The 25,233-nt window shown below is 40.2% G+C and overlaps 1 protein-coding gene and 1 pseudogene across 3 annotated transcripts in view; one reads left to right on the forward strand and one right to left on the reverse strand.

The window, feature by feature from the left end:
• Window positions 1–1,016: 1,016 nt before the first annotated feature.
• LOC148351402 (U2 spliceosomal RNA) lies at window positions 1,017–1,156 on the reverse strand (annotated as a pseudogene).
• Window positions 1,157–4,208: 3,052 nt separating this feature from the next.
• The window catches only part of nrde2 (NRDE-2, necessary for RNA interference, domain containing), a 37,926-nt gene continuing 16,901 nt past the window's right edge, over window positions 4,209–25,233 (forward strand). Inside the window, exons 1-10 of one of the 3 annotated variants that reach the window (XM_088353940.1) lie at window positions 4,490–4,532; window positions 10,156–10,302; window positions 11,436–11,541; window positions 11,799–11,972; window positions 12,070–12,213; window positions 12,299–12,555; window positions 13,958–14,190; window positions 16,809–17,033; window positions 22,711–22,900; window positions 22,970–23,103. In XM_088353940.1, the coding sequence (XP_088210066.1) occupies window positions 10,176–10,302; window positions 11,436–11,541; window positions 11,799–11,972; window positions 12,070–12,213; window positions 12,299–12,555; window positions 13,958–14,190; window positions 16,809–17,033; window positions 22,711–22,900; window positions 22,970–23,103 (1,590 nt within the window). In that variant the 5' untranslated portion in view covers window positions 4,490–4,532; window positions 10,156–10,175. Of the gene's footprint in view, window positions 4,246–4,440; window positions 4,533–10,155; window positions 10,303–11,435; window positions 11,542–11,798; window positions 11,973–12,069; window positions 12,214–12,298; window positions 12,556–13,957; window positions 14,191–16,808; window positions 17,034–22,710; window positions 22,901–22,969; window positions 23,104–25,233 lie in introns of those variants that run through there. The other 2 variants (XM_088353942.1, XM_088353941.1) reach the window with 2 other exon arrangements.

A 25,233-nucleotide genomic window follows, 5' to 3' on the forward strand; every position in this document is an offset into this window, starting at 1 on the left:
ATGGCGAAATGACATCTGAGCCCTTTAGTGTTACCTGTGGTATTCCGCAGGGTTCAGTGCTAAATGCTGTGACTTGTTCTCAAAAACTGCTCTGAACATTGACAAATGTAATATCACCCAGAGTCACTCAGTCAAAAATTTAGGTGTCATATTTGACCCCGATCTGTCCCTTCAAACACACGTGAAGAATATTACTAGAAGAGCTTTCTTCCATCTTCGCAACATTGCTAAAATCCGTCCTTTACTGTCTCAGTCAGAGGCGGAGATTATAATTCATGCGTTTGTTACTTCCCGTCTTGATTACTCTAATGCACTACTCTCCGGTCTCCCGAAGTCCAAAATCAAGAGCCTGCAGCTGGTACAAAATTCTGCAGCGAGGCTTTTAACTAAGACAAGAAAGTTTGATCACATTAGCCCGATTTTAGCTAACCTGCATTGGCTCCCTGTTATCTTAAGATGTGATTTTAAGGTTCTTTTGGTATTATACAAAATCATGCATGGACTTGCTCCCTCATATCTTTCAGATTCAATTTCCTCCTATGTTCCGGTCCGGAGCCTTTGCTCTGAAAACGCTGGTCTACTTGTGATCCCGAGAGCCAAGAAGAGATCCGCAGGTTCGAGAGCGTTCTCCATCCGGGCCCTGGTGCTGTGGAATGCTCTTCCCCCTGAGATTCGATCTGCAACCTCAGTGGAAATGTTTAAATCTAAGCTTAAAACACACTTCTACTCTATAGCATATGAATAACCTATATTTTATGTTAATAATATGTTTATTATTTGCCCTCATGTAGGTTTTAGATGAGGGGATGGTGTCACAATAGTCTGTAGTTTGCAATAGTCTTTGATCTGTGCAGCCATTTGATTTTGTAAGGTTTATTGTTCTATATTCTTTATCAAGTATCCATTATCCGTTATCGGTCAAATCATAATACGCTACAAAGCCAAGGGGCCGAGACACTTGCTCTCAGCCAAGAGGCTGAGTCAAAGTCCTAGCCACAGAGCCAAGCAGCGATCATTGCGAATGCACCGTTCCCGGAGGTATTGCAATACCGGGCCGATGCGTGGAGTGGACAGAGCAAGCTCTTATTCCATCTCCCAATTGCAAAAATTAAACTTACAGCATTGCTGTTGGCGTCCTCGGTTGTTGGGTGGGGATTTTATTCTCTCATTATACAGTGGATGTTTTTATAGTCAAGTCATGTTTATTTATATAGCCCTTAATCAAGGTGTCTCAAAGGGCTGCATGGACCACAGAAGCCGAAGAAATTGAAGACTGTTATTACACCATCAGTCAATTTGTTGCCTAAAACGTGTCATACAAATACATTTTGAGTGAGCGAGTGATAGACTGACCTGTTTTGCTGTCGAGGGATCATTTTTTTTATTACCTCAGCCCTGTGACGCTGCGATATCGCTTTTACAGCAAAATGGCTGCTACCCATGATGCATTTAAAGTACATTGTGTAATATTAGACTAAAAGATGTAATTGTATTTTCTAATGCGAACAAAAACCAGTGCCACTAAGCACAACGTAGGAGCAAGTTGTCAGGCAAACATGGCGGTGATTACTAAGTATGGATTACAATATGGTCAAGTAGAACAAGTTTCTCGACCTATGAATATTTATAAAAACAACTTTGGTATGGGAGTTAATTTATTTTTGCCACTGGGAGGCACTAATTATTACACATTGTTGATTTAAAACAGTTCGATTGTGTTGCTTGATTCATATTTCAAATACACAATATTAGCCAGAGTTCTAGATTTAGACTTGAGTAGAAGCATTAAACTTTGTTTCGAGTAGCTTTAAAAATGTTTTACCGTATTTTCCGCACTATAAGGCGCACCTAAAAGCCTTTATTTTTTTCAAAAGCTGACCATGCGCCTTATAATACAGTGCGCCTTATATATGGATCAATATTAAGTCGCAAAGTCTTGCAACTAAGGCAAGCAGCCGCCGACTAGATTTTCCCCCGAAGGCGAAGTAGTGCGCGGTGTATGTTGGGATATATACTGTGTACACCAGCATTTATACTATTGGTCATTCTCATATAAAATGCTGGTCACAGTATCATGAAGAAGCCGATAACCTATTATCTGAGCTTTCTCCAACAATTACCATTCTTTAAGATCAGAAGCAAGAAGATAACAATGGAAAGAAAACTTGAGATAACAAAGAAATAGGAAGAAAGCCCGTGCATTGTTACCCCCATTAAGGAATATGTCTCATTTTATTAACACTCCACTTATTGAAACATGAATATTTTGTTTGTTTGTTTGTTTGTACATGATTCAACTGTTTGTTTGTTTGTACATGATTCAAATTGAATCTTTTCTTCCGGCGCCGTCACGAATGGCAGCCACTCCAGCAGCTACCGTGTTATTTTCGATTGTTCTCGATTGTTCTCAGCTCAGGGATGCTGCTGGAAATGTGAATTTCTATCTATCTATTTCATTTCCTAACCAATGTGTGAATAATCATTTGAATCAGTCACTATTGGTTAAACTTATTCGGGGGTAAAGGAGGCTGACCCTTTTCATCATTTAAAGGCTTGCATAGGCTAAAGCGGGACAAAACGAAGCCTGCAATTGGCCGAAAAAGATGAATGGGAATCACACGTTGGGTTGCACTACGGCATAGAGAAAACATTTTTTACTATTCTGTATTTGTAAATATTTGACATGGTTGGATTTACTACACTCACGGTTGTAAGAAGACCATGGTTGCGTATCATTATTGAACGTGATGGCTTAGCTGAGCTATGCGGCTTTATATTTTTCCAGTATCTTGTTTTAGAACGATCTTGATGTTTCTGTGATGAGTCTATTTTTAAACTAAATTTAATTCAAAGTGTTTATTGTCATATGCATAGTAAAGAACCACGTTTCCCTGCACAAAAAAAATCTTACTTTGCTGTCCACACAGTTACCAGCGAAAAATATAATAGAAACTAAGAAATGGTTGGCATTTCTTGAATCCCAAGACTTTAACCTTCCGAATGATATGTGGAACGATGCATTTCAGTGATTGGTGACATCGTACAGACACTGTGTCCGTACATGTGTGAGGCACGTATTTGCTTCTTTGCAAGCTTTCGGAATGTTAAGGGGGTAATAAGTTTGACTGAAATATCTGACTGTTTTGTCGACGTTCCCATTGTAGCGCCTTATAATCCGGTGCGCCTTATGTATGGTAAATATAGGACCGAAAACTATTTTTTGGGGGTGCGCCCTATAACCCGGTGCGCCTTATAGTGCGGAAAATACGGTAATTAATACAAGTTACACTTACAAATGCATGTATCCCCCCTAAAATGGTTATAGAACGTTAGACTGGTATAATAATATTCTTTCTAATGATACATTAATCACTGTGGGTTCGCAAACACACCAACGCAATTTTGCGTTAATAAGGGTTTTAGATAACCCTGGAGCCATTTGTGTTTCAGTGCTGCAACATGTTATTGGTATACATATGTAATGGGTGTAATATAACTTTTGTTTTATTGAAATTCCTGCTGAAATATGTGTATAGTTTTTGGTAAGTGTCCTGCAATGATGAGTCGAACAGTGCCACCTGCTCGTATAGGGTAGGGTTTGTTTTGGCTTTTCACATGTGACCGGAAGGCGGGGTTTAGTTGGCAGTCTACAGAGCGAGCTGCCAACGATAAGACACATCTTTTTTGTGCTCCAAAAAAAAAAGTTAATTTTAAACATTATAACCACAGCTGACAAATCTCTCAACATGTACAGTAATGTGATTGATGTTGTCAAGCTGTTTGGATTGATTTTCGCAGAGATCAATGCCAGCAGAGAAGCTAATCACGTGTTGTGACTCATTTCATTTGCAGGTAAATTGTACCCGTTTTTATACTCATTATTGTTCTTACTTCTATTTTCTCATATATATAAAAAGGATGATGTTGGTTAAAATTCAGACTAAAGAAAAATATGTTGAATTCATTGTAAACGTTAAAAAAACACTATACGATCTCTTTTTAAAAGTATCTTGTTAAAATGGATGTAAAAATGTATTGTGATATTCTCAAATGTATTTTATGTAAATTGAAAAGAAAGCTCTTTGAAATGCTTTGGGCAGTCTACAGAGCGAGCTGCCAACGAGATCAAAGAGATCAAAGCCAGCAGAGAAGCTAATCACGTGTTGTGACTCATTTCATCTGCAGCAACTGTAATAAAAACCTCATCATCCAGTCCAGGGTGAATGTGGATCTTTGGTGGGACAGGTACACCGCGTTTATATATATTTCCTTTCAAATAGCATTTTCAAAATATGTTATTATTGTAGATGCAAAATGGACGCACTAAAATCGTCATGTAGCTCATTTTAAATTTAGATCATTGAGATTCTCTGCTGGGCTGTCCGAATGACAAACAGAAGGTGTTTATTTACGTCGCATGTTATATGACGTCATTACATTGCGACCTGTATGTTAGAGTAACACAAACATGGCACTGTTCCCCGCTTATGCTGAAGTTAGCAGTCCTAGCAGGGTTGAAGACTCAACCAACGGTAATAATTTTTAATATTGGCGAATTTTAAACAATGCGTTTATATGTTTTGCTACATAGATGGACAGCGAGCATTACTGTTCGGGATTGTGAAATCATGTGAGGGTCAAGAATCTTGTTTCTCGCCACATTGATCATCTGGCTAACGCTACAACAATTAAATGAATTGGTTAATGTATCGTGATAGCGTTGCATTGATGCGTTCATGTTCTTAATAGTGTATTCAAGTAGCAGTAGAATCCATTTTAGTCTTGAGTGTCAAATCTAATGCTCACAAAATATTAAACAAGACGAGAAGTTATTCATTCATTTTTGGTATTGACATTTTTTGCATTTATGCATCCCCCAGCTACTATAACCAATTTTACCTCGTTTTATTTTACTTTTATATCACTTTTCGGGAATGTAATGGCGAACATATAACCAAAACCACTTCCTCTTGCATTTGTTGGGAATGTAATACAACTTAAACCATTCCGTCTTTGTATTTGTTGTGAATGTAATCGAACGGTAATGCACATCGTATATAAATCACTTTTGAGAACTGTTATGTCCTCTACCATAAAGCTTATTATGCTGAAATAAGCGTTATGGTAAAGTGCATAACAGTTTTAATACGAGCGATTTGAGTAGAAAAAAGGCAAAATAAACATGTTACCTGCTCAAAAGTGATTTATATACGGTGTGCATTACCGTTCGACTACATTAACAACAAATACAAAGACAGAATGGTTTAAATTGTTTTGCATTCCCAACAAATGCAGGACGAAGTGGTTTTGGTTATATGTTCGCCATTACATTGCTGAAAAGTGGGATAAAACGAGGTAAAAGTGGTTATAGTAGCCAGGGGATGCATATAGTGAAATGAAATGATCTGCATTTATATAGTGCTTTTCAAGTCAATGACTTCCCAAAGCGCTTTACTTTGTGCTTCACATTTCCCAATAGCGGCCGTGATCTGTGCAGCCATGTAAGGCGCTAACCTGCTTATTGGGGGTATTGGGGGTTCAGTGTCTTACCCAAGGACACTTCGACATGTAACACGGACAAGCCGGGATTCGAACTGGGATCCCCTAATCCTAAAACGATCGCTCTACCTCCTGAGACGAAAAAAAGTCCCCATCCGCTCTAATGTATTTTGAGAGTCTCCCATCCGGAATACATGGGCCCATTCATTTCCATGGATAGTCATGGAAACGAGGGCTTCTCCAGAAGGAAGTAGGGACTAAGCAGGGACTGTCCAGGGTGGCTTGAGGGGGCCCGACCCACATTACTTTTAGTCATGGGTAAATGGTGAAGTCCAAAGAGTAGATGCTAGCAAGAGGATGCTAACAGCTATGTGCGCCGCTAGCAAAGTGTTGGGCTGGCATAGCCATCCCAAGTAGTAGCGCAAGCTAGCTGTAAACACTGTCGGCAACGGGTTGGGCTGGCACAGCCAGCCCAAGTATTAGCGCAAGCTAGCTGTAAACACTGTCGGCAATGCTAACTTCTTCATGGTAAAAAATGTTGGTAATGCCAATATTTTAACGACTTCATATTTACAAATTATGCTAATGGGTTCTGGTTAATGAGTTATGCTAATGGACACATACTAAAATGTTATGCTAACAGTTAAATGCTAATTTCTTCATGTTAAATTTTTTTATATTGGCTATATTATAACGACTTCATATTTACAAATGATCCTAATGGGTACATGTTGATGAGTTATGCTGACAGGTACATGCTAAAAAGTGATGTTAATGGCTAAATGCTAACTTCTTTATGTGAAAAATTTTTGGTAATGCCAATATTTTAACAACCTCATATTTACAAATTATGCTAATGGACTCATGTTGATGAGTTATGCTAATAGTTACATGCTAAAAAGTGATGCTAACGGCTAAATGCTAACTTCTAAATGCTGAAAATTTTTTGGTAATGGCAATATTTTAATGACTTCATATTTTCAAACTATGCTTAGGTGTACATGTTGATGAGATATGCTAACAGATACATGCTAAAAAGTGATGCTAACGGCTAAAAGCTAGCTTCTTCATGCTAAAAATGTTTGTTAATATGCTAACGACTGAGCAAATTGAATGGGCTCAATGCATTTCGGATAGGCCAATTCAAATAGAATGGCTCATTCCTTTTGAACATGTGTATTTTCAATGTTCTGAAAGTGTAATAACAGTGTTATTACTATGTTATTACCTTGAATGTGATTTTTTAGACCTCCAAAAGGCATATCCTTGTCGCTTACTGTTATGGGCCCATCTCAAATGCACTTGCCAGTACGGGGGAACCAAGTAAAAAATGACAAATACATCTTTCTGAGTTAATAACTTTATGCCAACTCATAATGCTAACAACTCAACGCTACCGGTTCTCTACCAACATCTTCCAGCTCAATCACAACTCTTACAATTGCCGCGGTAATTGTCTAGTTCATTATTTATTATTCACTGTCTGACTGCTGTAACAAAAGAAATTTCCCGATTGTAGGATGAAAAAAGAACTTACCGTATTTTCCGCACTATAAGGCGCACCTAAAAGTCTTGATTTTTTTTTCAAAAGCTGACCATGCACCTTATAATACAGTGCGCCTTATATATGGCTCAATATTAAATTCGCAAGGTCTCGCAACTTACGCAACAGCCGCCGACTCGATTTTCCCCCGAACGTGGAGTAGTCCGCGGATTATGCTGGGATTTATATACCGGCGTTTCATTGGCTAACCAATGTGTCAATCATTATTTGAATCGATCGCTATTGGCTTAAGATATTCGGAGCCTCGGATTGGCTAAGGGGGTAATCAGTTTGACTGAATCATCTGACTGTTTTGTCGACGTTCCCATTGTAGCGCCTTATAATCCGGTGCGCCTTATCTATGGAAGATATAGGACCAAAAACTATTTTTTGGGGGTGCGCCCTATAGCCCGGTGCGCCCTATAGTGCGGAAAATACGGTATCTTAAATCTACTTGTAAATAGGATTGTCAAAAACAGATGTTCCATGGACGAAATTGGCTATTTTTTTAACCTCGTAGTGTCATTCATTAAAAAAAAAATATTGATTTGAATAATAAGCAATAATAAATTACCTATCATGTAAGCATGCATTAAAAAAAACTTGTACGTAAAGAACTTTGTATTTATTTGATATTACGAGACTCACTTGAAGGACGCTGATATGATTTTCCGCTAGGGGTGGGACGATATGCTCTGATCATGATTCAATTTTTTCCACAATACCAAGGCGCCGATTCGATTTATATCACAATTCTTGACGATTCCGATCCTGCAAGTATTGCGATATAATTGATGATTGAGATTTTAATTTGCTTTTCTAAAAAACAAGCAAAAACAGGGACCTAATATATTATTTTGCCTTTAATCTGAACATTTGAAAAAATACGATCAAAATAATGCAAAAATACTACTACAGTAATACTAAAATACAGAAATACAGAAGCTGCCCTACTTACAAACAAGATTGTTCTGGACGATTGTTCGTAAGTTGAATTTGTCTGTAAGTTGCTCCAGTGCTATATTTTGTATGGAATCCATGTTTAAGGTTTATATAATAGGGTGGTCCTTAATGGGGGTCGAAATTTTTTTTTTTTGAAATATTGGGCTCTGACCCCCCGCATATGTTCTTATATCGATAAAAACACACTGTGTGCAATTTTGAACAATTTGGATAATATTTAGAGGTAGCTCAACGACTTTGAAATTTCCCAAAATGGTAAAATTTTGGCAATTTTCGAGAAAAAACGGAAATCTTAACCCTATGTGTACGGCGTTTTAGAACATCCAATTTCAGTCCATTGCTTATAATTGTAACACAAGAAAAGTTACAAGTAACTTTGTACACTAGGTCTGATATAATGTGCGAAAAATCCTTATTTTTCATACCAAAATTTCAGAGGCCTTGAGCGACCTCTAAATATCCTTTGATTTTGATGAAACTTTGCCTTATTACGTTTTGTATATATTGGAACATATTCAAGGGGTCAGAGCATTAATTTTAAAAGTCGAAAAATAAGGACCACCCTATTATATAAGTATGTTTAAGGCTTGTATTAGTAACCTGTATTGTTTTGAAACTGAAAAATAAACGTTTAATAAAATAATAGGCTCTATACCGTTACAAAGCAGGCTTAATGATAAAGCATAGTACTGAAAATTTAAGCTACACATTAGGCGTTGCATTCTGTTGTCTGTGAAGCCCTTTGAAACTCCTTGTGATTAAGGGCTGTACAAATAAACTTTACTATAAAGATAAATAAAGTTAAGTTTAACTTACTTTTGGAAGAGTTAGGTAACTTCCTCCTTCGAGGTAAAAAGTGGATGAAAAAAACGGAATCCAACCAGTTTCTTAACCGCATCAAGCTTTTGTATTCCACTTTCATTTAAAATGAAACGGCTCACCTCTTCTTTAAGCTCTCCACCAGGGGTCGGCAAGCTTTGACACGCGTGCCAGCAGTGGCACGCGAGGTGTTAACCAGTGGCACGCAAGCGCACGGCAAAATGATAATGATTATATTTTAAAAATGCGCATTTTTACCTGAAATTTAGACATTTTCAGTTGCGCGCTGTGTTATTTAGACGCTTGGTTAGCGCGTGTGCGGCACGGTTCTGAGGTCGTGGGAACCTCCTGAGTGGTTTCAAATCCAGCTCCCGACCTTACTGTGCGGAGTTTGTATGTTCTCCCCGTGCTTGCGTGGGTTTCCTCCGGGCACTCCGGTTTCCTCCCACATTCCAAAGACGTGCATTTCAGGTGAATTGGCCGGTCCAAATTGTCCCTAGGTGTGACTGAGCGAGTGAGTTGTCTGTCCCCGTGTGCCCTGCGATTGGCTGGCAACCAGTTCAGGGTGTCCCCTGCCCACTGCCCGATGATTGCTGGGATGGGCTCCAGCACCCCCGCGACCCTACTGAGGATAAGCGGTGCAGCTGATGAGATGAGATGAGACATTAGCGCCCCTCCTCCTCTGCTTCGTACGTCATTGTGTGTGTGCGCGGCGCATCGGAGAGGAGAGATCCGTGTTTTAACCCAGCCAACGAAACACACGCGCGCGATAAATGAACGAATCATGACGACTCCTCGAGCAAAAATATCTCGTTCTCTCCAGCCAGCGTGGACAGACGAATGAGACTTTATGCAAAAAATGATTGTGCTCTTTTGTGCAGTATGCCTCGAGAGCGTTGTACCTCGCACAGTAAGTGCTAAATGTCATTACGTGACGAAACATGAACATAAATTCAAGGATGAGTCTGACATGGCGGAGACATTAAAACGCGCTGTGTCCAGGTACGGCCAACAAACACAGACCCTGAAGACCTTTGTCACTGCTAAAAACCACACTACTGAAGCAAGCTATCACATTGCTCACTGCATAGCAAAGCACAGAAAACCATTTACTGATGACAACCTGTGTGTGCGCGTGCCTTCTGCTTTTAAAGTTTTTATATTTTCTGCAACAATATATCATTGATGAATGGTATGGTAGCTGTCCATATCACTTCTTTTTTGATTGTAGTTCATTGTTAATGAAGAATGGTTGATTTTGGTTAATTCTTGTGGCAAAAAGTCATGGATGGCTACAGGCCTTTCCACTTGTTATTCACTTTCATTTTTAGTTGATTGATGAACAAGAATAATGGAAGATAAATTGGTCAGTTGTACCAGTGTTTTTCAACCAGTGTTTGGGGTGGATGCTGGGTGCCCTCTCACAACGCCACGCGGCAGAAAGAAGCTCTACAGCACTGTCCTCTACTGGGATAAAGGTGCACACAATACAAAATCTAACTTATAGCAATGTCTGGATATTTTTCGACATCCCCAAAAAATGTTCGGATGTATCGTTGTTCGTAACTCGAATGTTCATAAGTAGAGGAGTGTCTGTACTTCCATAGAAATACTACAATTGAAACACTACAAAAATACAGAAGTAATACAAAGATACTTAATAAATGCAACAAAAATCCTTCTATGTAAACACTATAAAAATACTACGGAAATGCTTAAACAACAATATTATGGCAATACACCCAAAATTACTTTTACAGAAATACAACCAAAAGTACCACTACCATAATTCTATAATACAAAAATACTACTCAAGAAATATTACAACAGATATATTACATACCGCTACAGTAATATTAAAAAATACAAAAAAAAAAATACAACAAAAATACCACTATGCAAATGCTATAAAAATACTTAAGATATACTACAGAATTACTAAGACAATACTACTATGGAAATACTTATGTACCAGATATAACGTCAAAAATATCATTTCCGGGGAGAAACGTCAATTTTAAATACTGCCTAAAATCACGATATATACTTAAATGGATTTTTGTCCCACGCCGATTCTCTTCCATCTTACAGCTTAGTATGTCCCCCAAAATTAAAACATTTTGAAAGGATGAGCTAAAAAGTACAAGAAAATTTGTGAAGTTTGGTCACTATGAGTCTCCGATGTTTTTATTATTCAATGTGCTTTGTAACATTAGCTTTCAGTAGCACTACACAATACAGCAACATCTAGTGGTAGAATTTCACTCATTGTCCCTTTGAAGTTACCCTTAGAAATATTGACCGACAAAACAAATTACAGTACACAGTGCCTTGCAAAGAAACGTTTGTAGACTACAAGCAATATTTTAAATCAAATCTATAATTTTCCTCTTGCTCATAGCTCAGTCATTTTGTGTCTTAAAATATGTGATTCTAATGTTATTTGCAACCTGTAAACTCTGTACTTTCTCATGATAAAAATGGTTGATTTAAAAATGCTGTAATTTTGATTTAATTTCAACCACAGTAAATGCAATCACAGAACACTTACTGTTATAATTTGGTCAGCTCTCACTAAAGTAATACCTGATTTGTTTATTTCCTTATTTAGAACTGACATGGCTCAACAATTCGAGTTTTCAGTCTAGTGAAGCCCTTCTCATTCATAGTCAATTCCTAAAGAAGAAAAGTAAGGGACTGGACTGTGAGGATTCAAGGTAGGAAATGTAATACTGTTTTGATATCTCAAATACAAATGTAAAAGGTACCAAAATAAAATGGGTGCCACTGTTATCCTAAACATTGCATTTATTGGTCTAATGCATTGTAGTTCATCTAACTAAAATACAATAAGGCTATGTAAAGAACTATGTTTTGTCTTCCAGGAACAAATTTTAGCTCTACTGTACTGTATACTAGGCATTTTCAGGTAGAATGAATGTCACAATGAGGTTCTCATGTTTTTCCATCATAGTGTAGCCAGTGAATATCAAGATGATGTGCAACCCAAAAAGAAAAAAAAGAAGCATGACAAGCATCATGAAAAAAGGAAAAAACACAAAGAGAAGTCCAAAAGGGTCGAAAGCAGTGGATCAGAGTCTGAACCAGTCTTCCCTAGTGATCTCAAGCTGAAACAAGTTACTGACAGGTATGTACGCACCAAATGTGTTTACCCCAGAGGGAGAGTTTTGATTTTGTTGCATGATCTGTTTGAATTTTTGTTTGTGTCTTCTTGTGAAAACAAGACCCCGAGCTGCTCCAGTTGCTAGGTCTTTTTCCTGGTTGGATGACATTCAGCAGTCACCCACGTCACAAGTATTCTGCGTTGACCCGAAATTTGACGCGTCTAACTGGACATACAAATCTCTATACAGAGGAGATGTAGCAAGGTAACAGAAATACAAAACATGATTCTCAATAAGGCTTAGGATAGCATCCATTTGTGTGTGTATCTTTTTTTCAATGTTATTCCAGGTATTGGAGGAAAGGGATATCAGCCCTCGGTCTGGATCTTAGAAGACAAGAAGTAATCTGGGAGGATGCTAAAAAGAAACACAAAGGCAGGAAGAAGAAAGGAGATGACAGATACTTTACAACAGCATGCCGGCAGATGCTCAGGTCCCAGCCAACTCTTACGACATTACAAAGCGATTGCGCATGTAGTAATCTGGCCATTTCAAACGGCTATTTCCCACTGGAGGAAGATGATGCGCAGAAAAAAAAAGAACCAGGTAAGAACATCAAGTGGCATTAGATGTACAGCAGTCATCATGGCTGCTTTTTGTAGTTCCTATTGTAGTGTATTGTGATCAGTGTTGGGTGCGTTACTGAAAAACAGTAGTACAGTAGTTTCTTATTTTAAAGAGTAATTTTATGGTTGTGAATATGGGATAGATGTGAGTGTATATACCAGGGGTGGGGAACAAGTTTGACACAAAGAGCCGAAATTTTTAACTGTGAGAGTCAAAGGGCCACACCACGCACTGACCTGCCATGACAGACAGACACACACAATTAAAAACACATTATTTCCCATAACACACTCCTCTCCTTATAATACAACAAGTATCGTTCTTGTGTTGATTTCAAGGAAAGTGTCTACCCTCAATACACAAAAAAACTAAACATGTAACAAGGCAAAGAGCCACGGTATATAGAAAATATGATGAGGCAAAGAGCCGCGTTCTTATTGGCCAAGAGCCGCATGCGGCTCTAGAGCCACGTATTTGCCACCCCTGGTATACACGATAGGGAGCCAAGGTCCCCAAAACACTGATTTACATAAATGCATTCTTATAGGTTAAACAGTCTCTCACTTCTTCACCAACGAATGTTAGAGAATGGGGAAAGCGGAAAGTCCTTCAATAAAATACTACACAAGCTCTTTTACGTACATGTACTTATTCAAGCGCAACATTTTTGATGCGCAGTTGAAGAAGTGGAAAGACTGTTTAACCTATTAATATGCAGAACAAACTACACAATACTAATCAGTGTTTATGGCACAGTGAGTAAAAATAGTGTAATAATGAGATAAGTTCTAAAGCCTTTTAGGTTGTCATCCGCATAACTAGTTGTATAGTGGTGAAATGTAAGCGCACTCACCGCCACTACTCCGGTTTGATTTACGTGGCATGCAAAGTTTTAAGATTTGGTCATTGACACTTATCGACAGATCTTTGCAAAAATATATACCGGAAGTGTATAGAGGTCAATGGTTACACTCTTGCTGTAGTGTCAATTTCACGCCCTATTGTTTGGTGCACATTTTGCATGAAAAACAAAAGGCAAAAGACAAATTTGGGGGGTACGCCTTGTAATTCGTTGCACCGTGTGGTGGCCAACCTGGTTCTCAAGAGCCGCATGTCCTGCATGTTTTGGAGGTTTCTCTTCCCCAACTCATTGGATGCAAATTGAAAAGCTTATTAGCAAGCTGTGTGGGAGCCTGATAATAACCCAGGTGATTGGAATCACCTGTAATTGAGCAGAGAAACTCCAAGAAATTGCAGAACATGCGGCTCTTGAGGACCGGGTTGCCCACCCCTGGTATATTGCATAAAAAATGCTCATAAAATCTGAGAGAAGTTGTGGAATTTTTTTTGTCAATGTTTTTAATTCATTGTGTTTCTCTAGGTGGCAGACCAATTACGTCATCAGAAAATCCCCTGGGAGTGTACGACCCCACCACTGCCCTCTGGCTGCAGGGTAAAGGAAAACCAGAGGAGCCAGATCAGCACAACAAGCCCAACTCTGAGACAGGTCAACTGGAAATTGTGCTTTCCACCGGCCGGACTGAAGAGTTCAACAGGAAACTGAGAGAACAACCAGGCGACGTCCAACTCTGGCTGAAATTTATTAAGTATCAAGTAGGAAAACTCACACTTCAAATAATTATTACTTTTGTGCTTGAGTAGGGTTGCAGTTTACAGGCACAGACAGTGAGCACAAATGTAACTAGCATATTTTACTATAAGGCGTCCCTAAAAACCCCGTTTTGGCCGAATTTCAAACTGCGCCCTATACTCTAGTGCAGGGGTCGGCAACCTATGGCACGCGTGCCAGCAGTGGCACGCGAGGGGTTAACCAGTGGCACGCGAGCGTACGATAAAATAATTATTTTTTTTTTCATGCGCAGTTTTAAGTGAAATTTAGACATTTTCAGTTGTGCGCTGTTATTTACAGGCTTTACGGTAACGCCCCGCCTCCTCTACTTCCTGAGTGCATGTCTGCGCCGCGCAGAGAGAGCGTTGTACCTCGCACATCAAGTGTTACACGTCATGACAAGACGAAACATGAACTCAATGATGAGTCTGACATGGCAGAGACATTAAAACGCGTTGTGTCCAGATACGGCAAACAAACACAGACCCTGGTAGCTGTCAATATCCAGTGTTTGAAATAACGTCTGTCCGGACGCCCGGGGCGTGCATCTTTTACGTCTGGCGTACAACTTTCACCACGTCTCTGCCCTGATGGCCGAAAACTTTTTCAAGAAGGAAAAAAAAACTCTTTTCAAATCAAACGTTTGCTTTATTCCTATTTTGAAATCTGCGTTCGGTTTGGAATTTCCGGAATTTCCGTTTGTTTAGCATTTTGCATGCTCGGCAGCCAATCAGAAGACATCGAATAACTTTGTGCTTCAGAACTTTACAAGGTCGTGCATTTGCATATAATTTTCCAAAGTTGTTCAGGATATGTCAGAGTGTGCAGCTTCCTTATGCGTGAGACGATAAGAAGGACATTGTGGTTCAGCCTTTAAGCATATTTATTCCTCAACAGCAAGCAAAACAAGAACACGGCTCCATTCAATACAACATGGCGATCAACAATTAGCAAAACGAAATATGGTGCGTGCGTAATGACGTCACACAATGGAAAACGTCTTCCTGCAATATCACGAGTAAGAGCGCTATTATATTGACAAATCTTAACAAAAGTAGACGCACAGAGAACACAAAAAAAATGGAGAAGTGGTTAGGAATCAAGCCAAAACCTCAGCCCCAGAATAAATATTCAAAGGAAGCAAAATTTATGACGCTACAAAACGTAAACATACATTAAAAGCATAGTGGAAAGTGGAGTTCACGTGGCTTGTAGCTAAGATTGCATGAATGAAGATGAGTAAACACAGGTACATACTGATGGCAGATGGAAAACAGCGATGTCATATACCGTAAATTCCGGACTATAAGCCGCTACTTTTCCCCCAAACTTTCAACCCTCCGGCTTATTCAGTGATGCGGCCAATTTATGTAATTTTTCTAACAGCCGCCAGCGGACGACGTCTATATGACAAAGTTTCTTTGTTACACTGAGGAAGACGGCTTTGATGGCTTCAGTTCTGAGGAGGTAGATGAGGACGGTTTACCGGGTTTTTTACAAGTACGGTATGTTTTTTTAACAGACCCGTTTACTGCGTTGTAAGTGTGTTGCTAGCGTGTTGCTACCATTAACTGCCCAGATGAAAGTTATATTATTATTATTAAAGCTTTGAAAACTCTCTCCGTGTACAGTCTTTCTTTTTAAATATGTGTAACCATGTATAATATGTATTTGCAACTGTATATTTTTGTAATGTATTTATTTGTATTTATTTTGGACACTTATTCTGATATGTTTTGGACGGGCAAATTAAAAAGAAGGGTCGTAACAAACGCGGGCTGACGGGGAGTGGGGACCGGTAAAGGTGAGTGTTTGTGGACATGGCGGACAATAGTGGGTATATATTTTTCCCACCCCTTACCTTTGGAAATATACACTTTTTTCTTTGGATTACTTTCAACGGGATCCGGACTCTGCAGGTCTGCATCAAACCTTAAGTACAGGTATTATTTTCACTTCATTTTGCCGTCTGTGATTTTTGGACTGTGTACTTAAAATGAAGGATATGTTATAATGAAGTCGGGCCAGGGTTAATTCTGTATTTGTGTTACATTTTTTAATGTGCACGCATGCGGCTTATATACAGGTGCGGCTTGTGTAAGAACAAAATCGGTTTTCCTCCTAAAATGTGGTGGGTGCGGCTTATGATCAGGTGCGCTCTATAGTCCGGAATTTACGGTACGTGCGATGAATCCCTCTACAGCGTTGTGAAAGACTTGTTACCAATTATCGTGAATGTTCGATTTCTTTTATCACCGCTAAAGGTAGCTCAATTACTTTTTCACATAGCTTTCAGTTTTTGTTGTGTGGCTTAATAAATGTAATCAACACCTCAGAACTGCATTTTGTATTTCCTTGGGTTTTTCTCTGATATTAAATTTAATCTGAAACTTTTTTCAGTGATAAATATGAAACAAACACACAAATCTGGGAGGGAGCAAATACTTTTTCACAGCACTGTTGTTTGTGTTCTTTTAAACTACTTTTCAGTTGTGCTACACAATGCAGTGACATAGTCGGATAAAAGACAGTGACCCTTTATATAAATCTTTGATTTGTTCAAAAACGTAATTATTCCAAATATTGTCTGTCTTGCTGTTAGGATGAGTGGAGTGCAACAATGTTAGGAAGGGAAGAAGAGCAACAGGGCAAAGAGTCCCAAGATCGACGCAAGTCTTCGTACAAAGCCGTGCTGGAGAAAAAGCTGAGCATCGCGGAGCGCGCCGTGGCCGCTAACCCCGGTTGCGTGGCTCTTTTGCGAGAGAGGCTCCGGATCTGCCAAGAACTTTGGGAACCATCGGCCCTGGCTAAAGAATGGAAGAAACTGGTTGGTTGTGATCATATTTAAATCTTACAATCGGCGTTGGCGGTGTTCCTGTAAAACTAGTTAGTCACTTGTGACTTTATTTAAGAAGTAATTCAGTTACCCACCTGATTACTGACACCAAAAAGTAGTGCGTTACTCTAAAAGTAACTACAGTGAACAAAATAAGTACCGTATTTTCCGCACTATAAGGCGCACCTAAAAGTCTTAATTTTTTTCAAAAGCTGACCATGCAATTATAATACAGTGCGCCTTATATATGGCTCAATATTAAATTCGCAAGGTCTCGCAACTTACGCAACAGCCGCCGACTCGATTTCCCCCCGAACGTGGAGTAGTCCGCGGTGTATGCTGGGATTTATGTACCGGCGTTTCATTGGCTAACCAATGTGTCAATCATCATTTGAATCGATCGCTATTGGCTAAAGTTATTCGGAGCCTCGGATTGGCTAGAGGGCCAAAACAAACCCTGCAATTGGCCGAAAAAGATGTGTCAATCATCCGTTAAATCGATCGCTATTGGCTGAAGTTATTCGGAGCCTTGGATACGCTAGAGGGCCAAAACAAACCCTGCAATTGGCCGAAAAAGATGTGTCAATCATCCGTTAAATCGATCGCTATTGGCTGAAGTTATTCGGAGCCTCGGATACACTAGAGGGCCAAAACAAACCCTGCAATTGGCCGAAAAAGATGACTGAATAGCAAGCTTGCTAAACAACGCCATAAAGAAACATGTTTCATTAAGTCTGTATTTGTAAAAATTTTACTCTCCTGGATTTACTACACTCACGGTTGTAAGAAGACCATGATTGCGTATCATTATTGAACGTGAGAACTTAGGTGAGTTATGCGGCTTTATATTTTCCCGGTATCTTGTTTTAGAACGATCTTGATGTTGCTGTGATGAGTTGAGTGAATTAAACTCAATTCCAAATGTTTATTGTCATATGCACAGTAAAGTTCCGAGCGAAAAAGAAAATAGAAATCAAGGAATGGTTGGCATTTCTTGAATTCCAAGACTTTAACCTTCCGAATGATATTTGAAACGACGCATTTAAGTGACATCGTACGGACACCGCATCCGCACGTGTCTACGACACGTATTTGCTTCTTTGCAAGCTTTGGGAATGTTAAGGGGGTAATCATTTTGTCCCGAATCATCTGACTGTTTTGTCGACGTTCCCATTGTACGCCTTATAATCCGGTGCGCCTTATCTATGGAAGATATAGGACCAAAAACTATTTTTTGGGGTGCGCCTTATAACCCGGTGCGCCCTATAGTGCGGAAAATACGGTATTTGAACACCCTGCTATTTTGCGCTTTCTCCCACTTAGAAATCATGGAATGGTCTGAAATTGTCATCGTTGGTGCATGTCCATCGTGAGAGAGATAAACGAAAAAGAACATCTAGAAATCGTGATGCATAATTTTTTTAAACGATTTATTTGTGTGATATAGCTGCAAATAAGTATTTGAACACCTGAGAAAATGAATGTTAATATTTGGTACAGTAGACTTTGTTTGCTATCACAGAGGTCAAGCATTTCCTGTAGTTTTTCCACCAGGTTTGCACACACTGCAGGAGGGATCTTGGCCCACTCCTCTGCACAGATCTTCTCTAGATCAGTCAGGTTTCTGGGCTGCGCTGAGAAACACAGAGTTTGAGCTCCCTCCAAAGATTTTAGATTGGGTTTAGGTCTTCTACTTCAACATGGCGGCGCGACTACTACACGCAGCGGCTTGTGTCCCTCCAGTAAATCTTTTTACTTTAAGTAAAGTTAGGTGTGCGCTGAATACCATAAACCCCAGGAAGGCAACTGGTCCGGATGGAGTACCAGTGAGGGTACTCAGGGACTGTTCCAATCCGCTGGCTGGGGTCTTCACCACCATCTTCAACCGGTCCCTGTCACAGGCGACCGTCCCACCCTGCCTCAAAACTTCCACCATCATTCCCATCCCCAAAAAGTCAGCAGTGGAAAGCCTCGACGACTACAGGCCTATAGCTCTTACGCCTGTGGTCATGAAGTGCTTCGAGAGGTTAGTGTCCCGGCACATCAAAAACTCCCTGCCACTCACACTGGACCCCCACCAGTTTGCCTACAGGGCAAACCGCTCCACTGACGACGCCATAAACACAGCACTTCACACCGTGCTGAAACACCTGGATCACCGGGGGAGCTACGCCAGAATGCTCTTCCTGGACTTCAGCTCAGCCTTCAACACCATTATCCCGGAGATCCTGGTGGAGAAACTTGCACGCCTAGGACTCTCTCCCTCCATCTGCCACTGGATAATGGACTTCCTCTCCAACCGCCCACAGTCGGTGAAACTCGGTACCCACGTCTCTCCCACCCTAACACTGAACACTGGCTCCCCCCAAGGTTGTGCACTGAGCCCCCTGCTTTTCACCCTCTACAGCTCCGACTGCTCACCGACCCACCCCACAAACACTATCATTAAGTTCGCTGACGATACCACCTTGATCGGCCTCATCTCTGAAGGGGACGAGGCGGCATACAGGGATGAGGTTGAGTCACTTTCAACGTGGTGTTCGGAAAACCACCTCATATTGAACACCACAAAAACAAAAGAACTGATTCTGGATTTCAGAAGGAATAGCAGGAATCCAGCACCACTCATCATAAAAGGGGACTGTGTAGAGAGAGTCCACTCGTTCAAATTCCTGGGCGTGCACATCTCCGACGACCTCTCCTGGTCTGCAAATACCAGAGCGGTGGTAGGGAAGGCCCAGCAGCGACTGCACTTCCTGAGATTGCTCAGGAAAAATAACCTAAAACAGCAGCTGCAGGTGTCCTTCTACAAAGCCACAGTGGAGAGCATCCTAACATACTGCATCACGGTGTGGTATGCTGGGTGCACAGCAGCAGACAGGAAAAAGCTCCAGAGGATCATCAAAACAGCCCAGAGAATCGTCGGCTGCTCTCTGCCCAGTCTGGAGGACATTGCCTGCTCTCGCTACCTCAGCAGAGCAGAAAACATCATCAAGGACTTTTCTCACCCCGGCCACCATCTCTTCGACCTGCTGCCTTCCGGCAAGCGCTACAGGTCACACAAAGCAAAAACGAACAGACTCAGAGACAGTTTCTTCCCCACAGCCATTACCACCCTAAACAGACACCGCACAAAAAACTGAAAACTGTTGCAAAAAAACTACCTCACACGTATGTAAAATGGTACTCACGTACATGCTGTCTGCACTATGTTTGTTCACTGCTCAAACAGACACCGCAAAAAAAAAAAAAAAAAAAAAAAAACCACTACCTCATACGAATATAATGTTACTCATGTCTTGTTCTTGCACATGTCGACTGCACAACGTTTAATGCTCAAATTGCACAATGTCTGACCATTTTCTGTTTCATGCTGACTATTTTTGCACTATGATGACTTTGCACCAAATGCAATATTGCACAACCGTTACGATACCAACGTTATCACGACAACCCTGTACGTAACATCCCACATGCCGACATTTCTTGTGTAAATACCATGTAAATTATAACTATAGCCTTATCCCCCTTGTCTTATAACATTATCTTCTCTGTTCCTTTATCTTCTTGCTCATACCTCACTATGAATGTGTAAAACTGGAGTGTCATGCCCAATTTCGTTGTCACAATATGTTAGCCCATTTGTAACAATGACAATAAAGGTATATTCTATTCTATTCTATGGAGACTGGTTGTGCCATGTTCAAACCTTGATATGCTTCTTACAGAGCCACTCGTTGGCTTTCCTGGCTGTGTGCTTCGGGGCGTTGACGTGTTGGAGGACCCAGCCACTACCCATCTTCAATGCTCTCACCGAGGGAAGGAGGTTGTTCCCCCAAATCTCACAATACACGGCCCCCAGTGATCCTCTCTTTAATTCACTGCACTCGTCTTGTCCCATGCGGAGAAAAGCGCCCCCAAAGCACCCTCATGCTTCACAGTAGGCATGGTGTTCTCCGGATTGTACTCTTCCTTCTTCCTCCTAACACGCTTAGAGGAATTATGACCAAGAAGTTCTATTTTGGTCTCATCTGACCACAAAACTTTCTCCAATGACTCCTCTGTATCATCCAAATGGTCATCTGAAAACTTAAGACGGGCCTTGATATGTGCTGGTTTAAGCAGGGAAACAGCTGTGCCATGCATAATTTCGAATCATGACGTCTTAGTGTATTACCTACTGTAACCCTGGAATCTGTGGTCCCAGCTCTTTTCTGGTCATGGACCAACTCCTTTCGTGTAGTTCCGTGCTGATTCCACACCTTTCTTAGAATCATAGAGACCCCACAAGTTGATATCTTGCATGGGGCACAACTCCGATCGAGATTTACCGTGATGTTCAGCTTCTTCCATTTTCTAATGATTGCTCCAACAGTGGACCTTTTTTACCAAGCTGCTTGGCAATTGCTCCTTAGCCCTTTCCAGCCATGTGGAGCTGTACAATTTTGTCTCTGGTGTCTTTGGACAGCTCTTTGGTTTTTGCCATGGTACAGGTTAAAGTCTTACTGATTGTATGGGGTGGACAAGTGTCTTTATGCAGCCAAAGACCTGAAACAGGTGCATCTGATTCAGGATGATACATGGTGTGTAGGTGGACTTCTAATGGGCAGACTAACAGGTCTTTCAGGGTCAGAAGTCTAGATGACACACAGGTGTTCAAATACTTATTTGCAGCTGTATCACACAAATACATTGTTAAAAAAATCATGCATTTTGATTTTTCTTTTTAGTTTATCTCTCTCACAGTGGACATGCACCTATGATGAAAACTTCAGACCCCTCCATTATTTCTTATTGGGAGAAATGGCAAAATAGCACGGTGTTCAAATACTTATTTTCTTCACTGCGTGTAGTAACAAATTACCGTATACACTTGCATAGGAGCCGACCCCCACAAACTGCTTTAAAGTAGCCACATATACAAAGAAATATAAGAAAACGTCTGTGGAAGCAATAAACCCTTCATATTCCGTAGTTTGTGCTATTATTTTTTATTGCAAGGTAATTTACAATTACCTTTAAACATTAGTTGTACTTTTTCTGTTTTAACAAGTACATATGCAGAATAATTGGACCTCACAAAAATGCTTGGTGGATTTTTGTCAAATGACATCATAGAGTACATATGCAAACATAAACACAAGAACGCCAGCCTCCTCTGCCCCACTTCGGCTCGACTTCATGTGGGTTTGCCATGTGTGTGTGTACACAAAAACATACACAACAAAAAATAAAATAAAAAGCAACATCATCAGACACGCATCTAGGAGGGCAAACCTTCCAACCTTGTGAAGTAAGTAATTAGGGGAAAGCTGTTTTTGGAAAAATTGCATGGTAGACCTTCTCAAAGTGCACTTGATCTTCTCAAGTTTTAATAAGAACATAGTATCCTTGAGCCATAAAGAGGAGGAAGGGTAGCTTGAAGATTTCCAATGCAGTAATCAACATCGGCCGGCTGGCAACAATGCTAAGGCTATAATGCTCCGTGTAGTAAAGACAGTATGGTTTGAAAATTTTACGGATAATGTATTACAATACTCGTTACAGATAAGAGTAATCGCGTTTCAGGTTCCAGGAACGCGTTCCTTTGTAAGGTGTTAGTGCCAACACTGGTGACAACATTTAATACCAATCCAAACGGCTAACTCCTGTTTTTTTTTTATTTGAGGTGTTTCTGCACCCAAATAGTGGCCCCCTATGGAGGGAGTATCTTCTCTTCACCCAGAGCTACTTCAGCAACTTCAGTGTGACAAAAGTCAACTCAGCATACGGGAAGTGTCTAACAATGCTCAGCGCTGTCCGGGAAGGCAGCATGGTTTCTCATCCAGCCCTACCAGGGATTGAAGAGGACATGTTAGGTAACAGATGTATGTTGATTTTGCACAATGTGTCACTAACGTATTGAATGTTTTGTTATCCGATTTCAGATATCTTTACCAAGCAGTGTCATTTCCTCCGTCAGTCCGGCCACTCAGAGAAGGCCCTCTCACTCTTTCAAGCCATGATGGACTTTACATTCTTTAAGCCAAATAGTGTAGAGAAACTTCCCACTAAACAACAGGTAAACGATAAAATATTGACACACTCTTTCATGTGTCCTGATCTGAAATCAAGCAGATTTATTGAATTGCAAAAGTCACATTAGAATTTTTTTTGTAAAATTGACAATACAGTAATCGCTTGTTTTTTGCGGACGTCGCGTTTCCAAAACGTCCCACGTTTATTAAAACCTGTGATGTAGAAACGTTTAATTAAATTCCCAAGAAAAAACACATTTTACAGGCTCAAGTATTTGGTTAATAAATAAAATGACTTTATAAAGTTTTTTTTTTTAAACAAATAACTTCTCTACTGTCAGATTATGATTTTAATAATAATAATAATAATAATATTTTCCTTTGTATTGTCATTCTGTGTAACAATGTACACAGAACGAAATGTCGATACACCTGACCCGTTGTAGCGAGCCGATGCAGCCGCAGCCACCAGAGGGCGCCGCCATTTTACCAATGTTATAAGTCTTAGGTATGACTCGGCCGAGGCGCGAACCAGCGACCTCCCAGTCTCAAAGCGGGCGCCTTACCATCTAGGCTACTGATCTGGTAAAAGATAATCTTTTGAGTTTTATTGCATTGTACTAAGGACACGATCCACTTTACATGATACTTTGTTTCCATCATGTGGACGTTATCAAAAACTGCATTTACCATACACTCACCAAAAAGCTATATTGGACCAAAAAATTATGTCTGTGGCCGCAAAAAATGCAAAGCCTTATGTTATATCACTATGTAAATTTTGCTTGGGCAAGACACTGAACTCCTATACTCTCATACGCACACAACTACCGTATTTTCCGCACTATAAGGCGCACCTAAAAGCCTTTATTTTTTTCAAAACCTGACCATGCGCCTTATAATACAGTGTGCCTTATATATGGATCAATATTAAGTCGCAAAGTCTTCCAACTAACTTGCAGCCGCCGACTAGTTTTTCCCCTGAACGCCAAGTAGTCCGTGGTGTATGCTGGGATTTATTTATCGGTGTTTCATTGGCACACCAATGAGTTAATCATCATTTGAATCGATCACTATTGGCTAAAGTTATTCGGAGGTCAAGGGGCGGATCCTTTTTATCATTTACAGGCTGGCATAGGCTTAAGCGGCAAAACAAAGCCTGCAATTGGCCGAAAAATATGTGTCAATCATCAGTTGAATCGATCACTATTGGCTAAAGTTATTCGGGAGTCAAGGGGCGGATCCTTTTTATCATTTACAGGCTGGCATAGGCTTAAGCAGCAAAACAAAGCCTGCAATTGGCCGAAAAAGATGAATGAGAAATGAGAAAGCATTTTTTACTATTCTGTATTTGTAAATATTTTATTCTCCTGGATTTACTACACACGGATATAAGAGGACCATGGCTGCACATTATTATTGAACACAACGACTTCGGTGAGCTACTCCGGCTATTCATTTTCCCTGTATCTTGTTTCAGACTGAACTCGATGTTTCTGTGATAAGCGGTGCAGATAATGGATGGAATGGAGTGTCTATTTTTAAATTAAACTCAATTCCAAGTGTTTATTGTCATATGCACAGTAAAGTTGCGAGCGGAAAAGAAAATAGAAACTAAGGAATGGTTGGCATTTCTTGAATCCCAAGACTTTAACCTTCCGAATGATGGAACGATGCATTTGAGTGACATCGTACAGACACCGCATCCGCACGTGTTCTCGACACGTATTTGCGTCTTTGCAAGCTTTCGGAATGTTAAGGGGGTAATAAGTTGGACTGAACTATCTGACTGTTTTGTCGACGTTCCCATTGTAGCGCCTTATAATCCGGTGCGTCTTATGTATGTCAAATATAGGACCAAAAACTTTTTTCTGGGTGCGCCCTATAACCCGGTGCGCCTTATAGTGCGGAAAATACGGTATATCCTCTCACACATATTACTATACTCTCATACACACACACACACACACTACCATACTCTCACATACATGCCATACTCTTTGTATATGTGGCTACAGAAAGATTGTGTCCGGTTTTGTCCTACAAAAACCATATATTTTCCCTCTATCAAACATTTTTAAAAAGCACCATGTTGATGAGCTTCCATATAAAGGATTCTTCAACAATTTACAGCTAAAACGGGGTCTGTTGGTGTGACACTTGCTCTTTATATA

Source organism: Urocampus carinirostris, chromosome 15, assembly GCF_059441175.1.
Source record: "Urocampus carinirostris isolate Australia breed hairy pipefish chromosome 15, RoL_Ucar_1.0, whole genome shotgun sequence".
NCBI classification, from domain to species: domain Eukaryota; kingdom Metazoa; phylum Chordata; class Actinopteri; order Syngnathiformes; family Syngnathidae; genus Urocampus; species Urocampus carinirostris.